The sequence below is a fragment of the Lactuca sativa genome, chromosome 5 (assembly GCF_002870075.4).
Source record: "Lactuca sativa cultivar Salinas chromosome 5, Lsat_Salinas_v11, whole genome shotgun sequence".
NCBI lineage: Eukaryota > Viridiplantae > Streptophyta > Magnoliopsida > Asterales > Asteraceae > Lactuca > Lactuca sativa.
Window position 1 is genome coordinate 313248126 of NC_056627.2, and position 10731 is coordinate 313258856.

Sequence of the window (10731 nt, forward strand, 5' to 3'; positions counted from 1 at the left end):
GGGATGTCACATACCGAGACCTCTTGGGTCTCAATTCGCTCGCCAGTCATCTAAAATATTGGGTTCCGGCCCGGCTGCGGAGCCAAAGGACTCCCACTTAGTCGCCTCACACGACTTCTGAACGATATCCTCCTCTGGAACTAGTTGCAACTAGTTATCATGCCATTGTGACTCTAACAACTTTCTGATCTAATCGATCGAATCCATACGTCGAATCCTGTCATCATCAAATCCAAGATTGGAAGTAGTTTGCTACCTGACCAATGGTAGCCTTACGCAATCTTATATAGTTCATCGCTTTCCTGATCCCATAACTGTAGAGGCGCTCCTACAGTCCTATCACTAGCTCAACCAGATCTAATCCATCTAGGTAATTCCGAAATCCAATCCGTGGATTTCCTTATCCTTACTGCTACACCCGAACTGGTGGGTACTACTGTTCCTTTCGCATTCTAACAACACGCTCATGCCATCTACCAACTTAGTGAATGCTACGGCTACACCCGCAGACTTACAACACTATCACTATCTAGCTGCTAGTGAATGCTACGGCTACACCCGCAGACTTACAACACTATAACACTATCTGCCAACCTGGTGAATGCTACGGCTACACCCGCAGACTTACACCACCCCTCACACTATCTGCTACTAGTGAACACTACGGCTACACCCGCAGACTTACAACACTCTAACACTATCTGATCGCTAGTGAATGCTACGGCTACCCCCGTAGTCTTTCAACACCTCCCATGATAACTGACTGCAAGTGAATTCTATGGCTACCCCCGTAGTCTTACAACACTTCCCAAATTGGGTCGAACACGCACTCGACCCAACACACCACTGAACCTGAGTTCTAACCAAAATTCTACCCTGGTTCCCGAAACCTGCTATCACGTGGCCCCACTCTATCAGTACCACAACCCATTCCCGTGATCAAAGCGTCACAGTAACCCACGGAATCATCTACACCCTCTTGCAGGGTGAGAATCAGTGCCTCGCACAACCGCTGTCTGAGAGTCTCTAAGGCTGCCTGCTGCTCAGGCCCCCAACGAAAGGTCATCGACTTCTTGGTCAGTCGGGTCAAAGGAACCTCAATCTCGGAGAAGTCCCGTTTAAATCTCTGGTAATAACCCGCTATACCCAGGGAATTCCGAATCTCAAATGGAGACCTCAGAATCTCCCACTGCATCATGGCCTCTATCTTAGGCGAATCAACTAGAATACCCTTCTGGTTGACAAGGTGGCCAAGAGATTGCACCTTGCGCAACCAGAACTCACAGTTGGAGAACTTTATAAAAAGCCTCTCCCCCACTTAGACTTGACTAAGTCTTCACATTACATGAGAAGTGAAGAATTTCCAATCATTCTCGCTTTCTAATATCCCACTTATGGCAACCTGTGCCTGCCAATGCTAGCGCTTAATTGCCGATTAAACTTAGAGATCCCCCATCCTCGGGAATCTTGAGGAGTACTCTTGAATTCTGATCCAGTCTGACACCTCAATCCTTCTAACATGCTGTCAGTTGAAGACCTTAATCTTCACTCTGGCTGACGAATCCTCGTTCCCTCTCCCAATCTTGCAGTACCACTGAACTCTAACCGAACACGGCCCATGCGAAAACACAATTCTCTTGAATATCCAATGACCAACCACTTATGCATTTAACACCCGCGACTGACACTACCCTCTTCCTGTCACCAGTTATGTCCTAGCAACGGTAGTGTCCTTAACTCCAAAGTTCATCCATAAACAATTACCGACCATACCTGAACAATGATAGAACCTCTGAACGCTGACTTCATTGGAGAACAATCACTCCAACTCTGATCGAATATCCTCTAAATAATACTCTTGCATAGATCCCGACAAGGATCCGAAATGATAACGGTATGTGCGGAACCCACTTCTCAAGATGCGTCTCTCTTTGGGTTCATCAAGGACCTTTCGGCATGCAGGATGGCATATATGATCCTTGGCAACCCAAGCACTAGCAGAAAAACCGATCCGAGGTCTGACTTATCCAAACTCACTCACCATTCCAACGCGATACGTATCCCTAACATCCATCTAGTAGCAATAGAAGATGACATACTCACAACGTCTGGGGAAATACTGGTCACCTTCTGCAGACATGACCAACCCTGCCACACCTGTAGCAGCCTAAACCCTTGAAGTGACAAACTCCCTCATGTACTCTCTCGTACGCATTGCACTGACTCTGGCCCTGCCGGCCTTTCACCCGATGATCAGAAGTCAGGGGTCTTTTCCCGAGACCCTCTACTATACACACCTGATACGCACCTCTCTTTCTAGGGTGCTCCAAATCGATCTCGAATCTATAACCTCTTGGAAATCATATCCTTCAGGGTCTGACACCCTGTCACGCTCACTATCTCGCTTGCCAATGGCTAAGCTGCAACAACTGGAACATCCTCTGCCCCCAAACTGGGTCACAAACTCTTCCCTGAAGCTCCTTAGATTCTCCAAGACCCACTGATTCGAGTATGGATCCTGTGCTTTCAGTAGTACGGGCCCAATACTACCTTCCACACCTATCCATACTTTCCTCAGCAATCCTCCTGGATCCTCCAAGTCTCTTCCTCAGTTGGTACACCCAAGTCTAACTGAGCCTCACTACTAACTCACTGAAATATATCCTAGGCTTCCCTAGGTTCCCGAACTCACCCAGTCCTCAGCTGCCGAAAGATTCCCAGTAATGTCAACTAGCTACCTCATGAATATAGCCACATGCAACAGAGATCAGATAATCCTTCAAGTAACAGACTCATCCCTATAACGGTTGGACTCAGACAAGAGCTGCGCAATAGGGTCAAATCTATCACTTTGAGATTATCCAGCCCGTGCCACATGTGACTTAGCATATTCATTTAATAGTTAGCTCACATCACTAAAAGTCCCACAAAGCACAAAGCAAGCAGCATTCAGACAGTGGAAACTCTAACCATCATATTCCAATCAAATCATTCTATCCTCTAATCAGGAATCTGCACATGCAATTCAAAGGCTCGTACAATCAGGCATAACCTAAATAGGCTATCCTATCACTGACTGATCTGTACTAGCATGCAAGTCTACAAGCACATACAATAGGCATATAAGGCATCCTCCCAGATCCTTAGCCCTAATCTAGCATGCAGTTCTCATAATCATATCATATCATATCATGTATGGGTATCTTGGGGAAAACTTACTTGAACTCAGCTGATTGCATGCATCACACACTTTGTTCTTCTCAAAGTTCTTTTCTATTTTCAGATTCTTTTCAAACTCCTTTTATAAAATGGTTTTACTTCTGAAAACTTTCATACCAAGCCCTTAGTTTGAGTTCAGACACACCCGAGAGTATGTCCGAATCCCTCAAACCAAGGCTCTGATACCAACTTGTAACATCCCAAAAATACAGGCCAAAAATTTCGTTTTAAATACGTCATTATAAAACCAACAGTGTGATAAAAACATATGCAATACCATGTCATGTCAAAACCAAGTAGGAATAATCAAACGCTTTATCATAAAACAACATCAGAGTGTAATCCCAAAGATCTCATGTGCGGAAAACCATAGTGTGATGCGCTGCGATCAAGCCGGCTCCTTTCCTTTAAACACGAAGTACCTGAAACCAAAACTGAAAACCGTAAGCACGAAGCTTAATGAGTTCCCTCATCATACCACATCCATACAATCACATAACATACATACTGCCAGGCATTCCTGGGGTGCCCGACCTACCCGTGTCAAGCCATTCTGGGGTGCTAACTATCCATGCGGCCATTCTGGGGTGCCGTCTTACCCGTGTCAAGCCATTCTGGGGTGCTGACTACCCATGCGGCCATTCTGGGGTGCCGTCCTACCCGTGTCAAACCATTCTGGGGTGCTGACTACCCATGTCAAGCTGTTCTGGGGTGCTGACTACCCTTCGGTCCTAACGACCGAACCTCGGGGACTATTTCACCCCCTACTACTACTACTATCACATATCATAGCATAACATATTATCAGACATATATGGGGTGTCTAACTACCCTTCGGTCCTAACAATCGAACTCGGGGATTACTCCCCTCCTACTACCTCAAACTCATATAACAGCTCATGCTAGCATATAAACATAACATCACATACTGTTAGACGTATCTGGGGTGTCTGACTACCCTCCGGTCCTAACAACCGAACTCTACTACTATCACATATAACATATCAGGTAGTAGCAAACCTAGATGATATCATAGAGACAATCATCTATCATACGTCTCCTACTGGTGGGCCGGCATTGTGGCCTTAGACCCACTGCTACTGGAAGGTAACTCACCTCACACTGCTGAAGTCCCGTAGACACAATCCCACACTGCTGAAGTCCCGCAGTCTCAACCCCAGCTGCTAGGTGACAGATTCCCGATCTGTCAATATCAAAACATCACCCAATTAATTATTGGGTCCCACTACATAACCATAAACACTTACTTTGGATAATTACATTACCCCAAGCTTGGCTTATTCAAGCCCAAGGCCCAACCCATAGGCCCAAAGTCAACTAGGAAATCAAAGCCCAACACATGGCCCAATTTTCCAAATTGGGCCTGGGCCTATACATAGTCTCATTCTAAGGCCCAACATCATATAATCATTAAGGCCCAATTTTCCAAATTGGGCCCAAGCCCTTACATGGGCCTTACCCTGAGCCCATTAAATTATTCTAGTCTAATTGCTTGACTTTGGATGGCCCATTAATAACCCGATCATCAAGGCCCAAAAGGAAGGCCCAACAATAAACCCAAGTGAAATTAGGGTTTCCCATAAAATAATGTAACCCATTAAAGACTTAATCCATTAAGTCCATTATCGCTTAGATTAATCTTTGCCAAAGTTTATTATTTAATATCTCAAGTTATTAAATAATTCTCGTGTGCTTCCCAATTAATTCTCAAAAATTAGAGTTTAATTGACATTAGTGTTTTCCAACCCAAAGACTAACCCATTTATTAACTTGTTGGGCTTCTAGATCAATTAGGGCTTTATTTGGTGCCCACTAGAATGTCATTAAGCCCCTTAGGGTTTTATTAGGGTCCATTAAGGTTTTATTAAGCCCATTAAGTCTTATTAGGCCCATTAGGGCTTCCTTGGGCCCATTAGGGTTTCAAACCCTCCAAACGAATCAACACAATCGAGACAAGGCACACCGCCACCCGACACGGCGGCGGGAGGCGGCAGCCACCACCCTAAGGTGGTGGTTTTCAATTTCTTTTCATTATACCATTCATGTTACAATTTACAACTCAAGATCCGAAATCAAACACACACACACTAAAGAAAATACACCCAACCATGGTGGCAGCCACCACCTTGCGGTGGTGGTGGTGGGCTTTCCATGAATTTCCGATTACATAACTCACACATAACACGCCATAATAACGGAGACACACTCAAACACCTCCGTTTGCGAGATAAATCCAGCCACACCTGGTGGCTCATGGCGGTGATAGCACGAATCTAGGATGGCGGCAGCAACCAAGCGACGACACGACGGTTGACGGTAGCATTCGGGATTCGTGACGTCCAGAAAGCATGGAGAAGAGAGTATTTGTGACAGCTTCACACGCACACACGGCGGCATACTCTAGCCGGAATAAATTGGTCCGCCACTCGGAGCGGAGTTGGCGACGGACAACGGAGCAGAAGGAGGAGAGTACAGCGGGAAGGTGGCGGTGACTACCGCATGGCAGTCTAACGGAACTCGGCGGCAGCAACACGCAAGACTTCATTTCACGGTAGCTCTCGTCGTTGCCGGCAGCCATGGATGCGACTTAGACGGAAAGGAGAGCTGCGACGCCGGAGATCGGAGGAAGCAAAGGTGGGGTAATGGCGGGTGGAAAGGGTGGTGACGGCTGGAGGCTCCATGACGGCTGGAGAAAAATGAGTTAGGGTTAGAGTTTCCTTAACCCTTTATACCCGCTCCACATAAAAGTTTGCCATAATGGCACTAATAGCCCCTCCCCATAACCCTCTCTTCAAACTTAATCCTATATTTTCCCTTTCAACCCCTGCCAACTAATTACTTTACAAACCAGATCCGAGATTTACAATACAGCCCCTATCTTCTAAAATCTTTACAAAGCTAATCCAGAATTTACAAAACCTCCCATTTTTTGACAAAATCTCTCCAATTAAGTTCCAGAATTTACCCTTCAGCCCTCCACTTCTAAATTTATGACAATTAGCCCCTTGAAACCATCCATTGATATATAATTATTTATTTTAGGGTTACTATTCGCTCATTATTTTATTTATTGACTTAATAAATAAACGGGGCTTTACAAATATATTCTACAACTTTTGTTTAAACTTCGTTGGCTAATTTTTACTTTATTTTTAATATTATTATTTTTAACAGACCCTGACTGGTAAACCATTTAAAAATTCATAACTTCTTCATCCGACATCCGTTTTCGTCTGTCTTTTTACCGTTGTACTACTATTGACAAGACCTTCGATTACCGTTTAGGTTGTTTCAGCTAAAAGTCACTATATCTTTATTTCGAGTTTTTAGATGTCTGCTGCTATACCGAAACTTAGAAAAATCATAACTTCCTCATACGAAGTCAGATTTGGACGTTCTTTTTATGAAAATTCCCAGTTTAACGAGTACTACGACTTTCATTTAGATAATATAGGCTAAAAAGTAGTTTATCAAAAACTCAATTTTACGTCCTTCGGCATCGTTTCGGTTTTGTCGCGGATCTTCAATTGGTCATAACTTTTTCGTTATAACTCGGATTTCGATGAAGTTTTCGCCTAAATGCTTCTAATGAGATTCTTTACAACTTTAAATAATAAATTTTTACTTATTTCAGATTTTATATTTTCGCTAAATTTCACTATTTGGCATTTGACTGGAATCTCATAAGACTTTCAATACTTTCTGAATGATTCTAAGTATTATTTTTACTTCATTTCTAGTAAAAACCATCTGTTAGAACTCAACATTCAAATTCACATAATATTTCATAATATTATTCACTTTTATAATTTGCAATACACGATAACTGAACGTGTATGTTACATCAGACATGTTCAAGATTAAAAAATATAGCAAAGTATGATGTTGTGGTTTTCATCATTATACTTTGCCTTGTTGCTACTATGGAAGTGTTCATCTAATTATGCTAACTTCTTACTTTTGGCTAAATACAAGAAATAGCAATACATTATCATTTAATTGTTCATTATAGTGTCAATAGTTTTTTTTGGCTAATTGCAAGAAATTTCAATGTATTACTTCCATTTAATTGTTCACTTTGGATATATGATCTTGCTCTTGCTTTGTTAAGTTCAAATGTTTGGTGAAAACCTTAGTGAAATTAGAACCAACTCTTGTGTGATTTGCAGAGATGAGGTTTGAGGAGGGTGGTATAAGAAGAAGCAAGGCTAAAGTGGGTGTAGTAACTTATAGTCATAATCGTTCTAAAAGGTATCAACCATATTTATTTTGCCATTTTTATTTGTTTTCAACTTCTGGTGTATAACATTGATTGATTAATTAAAATGAAAATGGTGTCTATACTGGCTTACATACAAAACTATGATGCAAAATTATTGGTATTAGTCAATAGCAAAAAAATTCAAATAAATGTGTCTAAATATGAAAAAAGAACATTGGCTTAACATATATTTTGAGTTTAGATTGCTACAACCGGGTGGTTGCTTTAAAAAAAATAATGGTTTACTAAGAAAAAAAATTGAGAGTATAATGTTGTAATAGAAATAGATTGAAGTAGGATATCATTGTTTCTTGCATTTAACCATCTGTTTATATTCTTTTATGTGTTGTTGGTAAAGAGAATTAAGGTTACATTGATTTAATAAATTTTCGTTTTTATAGTTTTTTATTTGATATATTCAAATTGTGCAACTCTGGTTTTTTTTCTTACTATCCCAATTGATAATATTTACCATTAATGCAGAGTATATAAAATATTTTTGCCAATAGTAATCCATAATTTATATTGGTTTGGTGTTTAGGAAGAAATGTGTACCATCCCCTACTACTTATCACATGGTGTGAGAGATCTAATTCCAAAGATGCTTCTTATCATCCATTTAGCCAATAAATAATGGAGAAAAAACTTGAACACTATAAATATCAAGTCCTTTCATTTAATATATGTAATAAGTTAGGTTCCTCATTTTCGTTTCAATTTAGAAGACTATCTTAACCATTTTTTTCTAACTCGTTATGAAGTCTTGGCTCTTGGCCTCCTACCTTGCATTGCAACTTTGTTTTTGTCACTTTATATGTGTTTCGATATCATTCTACAAGGATGCTTTCGAAAAGTTATGAACACATTTTTTTTCCTTGGACCCTCATTGTGGAATGTGGATGCCCTTAGTATCACATTTGTATAAACGTTACATATTTTAGTCTACAAGATTTTTGTGTACTCAACGTTTTAGCCAATGGGTTGTTTCGAAAGAACTGTCTTTTTGCATAAATACGAAAAAAAAAATACATTTCATTTGCATGAGTGTTTGTTCTTTTGGACAAAATAAGTCAAGTACGATCGGGTTTTTACCTCAATATCTATTCGTTTTTTTATTATATGTAAGTTAAATGGAATGATATGTTGTTTGGTAGTAGAAAACCGAATTTTCTAATAGCAACTTGGCGATTGTAACTATCTATTGTATTTTATTACCTACTAAACTATATTATATAAATATGTCTATTGCTTAGAAGTAGGGGTGTTCAAAACCGGATATCCGAAAATTCGGATATCCGAATTTCGGATATCCGAGAATTCGGATAGTTGATTTTCGATATCCGAATCCGTATCCAAAATTTCGGATATCCGAATTTTGGATATCCGAAATTTCGGATACAGATTCGGATATTAAACCGGATATCCGAATTCCATTAATTTTAAATAAATATTCACATTTGAACATCCAATCCGTAAAATCACATCAACTCTTAAAATTAATAATAGCAACTATGTTAAATCTTGCGACATAGATGGATATCGATAGCAACAAATAAATATATGTAGCATTTACTTAATAGTTTTTTATTATAAGCCAACGAACCAGCATTATAACAAACAAATATATAACGATTGTAAATGGAAATGTTTGCAATAAAAGTTTGGAAAGAATAGTCACGAAAAAGTTGTAAATGGTGGGGAACATTAGTCCAGTAAGCATGTCAATGTTTCTAATTTCTCATTTTAAAATATTAAAAAATAAAGAAAAAATGTTTTTTTTCGGATATCGGATATCGAAATATCCGAAACTTTATAAATTCACTATCCGTATCCGAATCCGAAAAACCGGATATCCGAAATTTCAGATAATTTCGGATCGGATTTTCGGATGCGGATATTTTTGAACACCCCTACTTAGAAGTTGACCACTTGAAAAAACAAACAAGGCTTTGCCCTGATACCAAAGTGTATTTATTTTTTATTTTGAGAATAACCTATTGAAGCCTCAAATATCAAACTATTTTCTTAACAAAATCGCATTATAGTATATAGGGGTGTTAAAAAATTATTTGAAATCAGAAATCTGATTCGGATATCCAAAAATTTGATTCTAAAATATCCAAAATTTTGGATATACATATAGATAGTCGTTTTCAAAAAGGAAAGGTAGCTTAGACATATGGGTTGATGATCATTACGTTTGACACACATAATATACTAAATTTCAATTATCCTAAATTTTGGACATAAATTTGGATACTAAAAATCTATAATCTGAATTTTCGAATATCCGGTTTCGAACACCTTTAAATTAACTTATATCTGATAGTAGGACTCATTATTCAACATTAATACAATTTATATTATATTGCATGTTTATTATTTATTTATAAATTTTTTCACATGTTAATTAAATTTTGGTTTAAAATAACATAATCCAATGTATAATAATTTTATTTAGAAAAATGGGCTTATTCAAACAAATAAGATACAATTGCCATTTCAATGATTCTTATCCAAAATATTTAACTATAAGGTGTTGCTCTTAGAGATAGTTTTATAATCGAAGTGCTAACGAACAATTTAAATGCAATGAAGCTTATACATAAAATGTGGTGTATGAAGAAGTGTTAATTAATAATCCACAATAAATTATATATTCATTTATATTTTTAAAGAATCTCAAATTTTCATTTTTAATTCTTATTTATTTCGTTTTTATTTGCATGAATCTTATTGATAATTGTTTAGATGTAATAAATTATTTGCGCAAAAGAACTAATCCTTTCTAGAAACTAATATCTGAAAACATTGTCCACATCCGTCGATTGACGCGGGTAAATGGCTATTGTGTGTGTGTAACACACACACACACACTTGGTTTTAAGGTTTATTTATTTATTTTTGTTTTTTTTATTAAAAAAAATTAGTTTTTTTACCTTTTTAATGTCTTTACGACATCTTTGATGTTACTAGTGTTTTTTTTTCTAGTTTTAGTTTTGATTTATTTATTTATTTTTTATTTTTTTTATATTTTTGAACTAAATATTTATTCGAGTTTTTAATGTTTGTAAATTATTAAAGTTTTAAATAAGAAAATATTAACCATCATAATATTGTTCTTTCACATAAGTTTTTAATAATATTATTTTTAAATCATAAAATTTTGAATCAAATTATTTTGACAATACCAAAATCTTATTTAACCTTTATCTGAAAATACCAAAATC

The 10731-nt window shown here is 38.2% G+C and overlaps 1 protein-coding gene across 1 annotated transcript; it reads right to left on the reverse strand.

Annotated features, from left to right (window-relative positions):
• Window positions 1-3439: 3439 nt before the first annotated feature.
• LOC128126316 (uncharacterized) lies at window positions 3440-5918 on the reverse strand. The gene is made up of 3 exons (XM_052764064.1): window positions 5417-5918; window positions 4336-4423; window positions 3440-3641 (listed from the first exon to the last, which is right to left on the reverse strand). The coding sequence occupies exons 1-3, from the start codon at window positions 5635-5637 to the stop codon at window positions 3627-3629; spliced, it is 324 nt and encodes a 107-aa protein (XP_052620024.1). The 5' UTR covers window positions 5638-5918; the 3' UTR covers window positions 3440-3626.
• Between the last annotated feature and the right edge of the window lie 4813 nt (window positions 5919-10731).

Excerpts from the sequence above, each read along its gene's own strand:
- LOC128126316 (XM_052764064.1), bottom strand. The coding sequence starts at position 5,637 with ATGCCGCCGTGTGTGCGTGTGAAGCTGTCACAAATACTCTCTTCTCCA. Across the intron at positions 4,424-5,416 it reads GTTATTATGGCGTGTTATGT|ATCGGGAATCTGTCACCTAG; the intron begins GTGAGTTATGTA and ends TGATATTGACAG.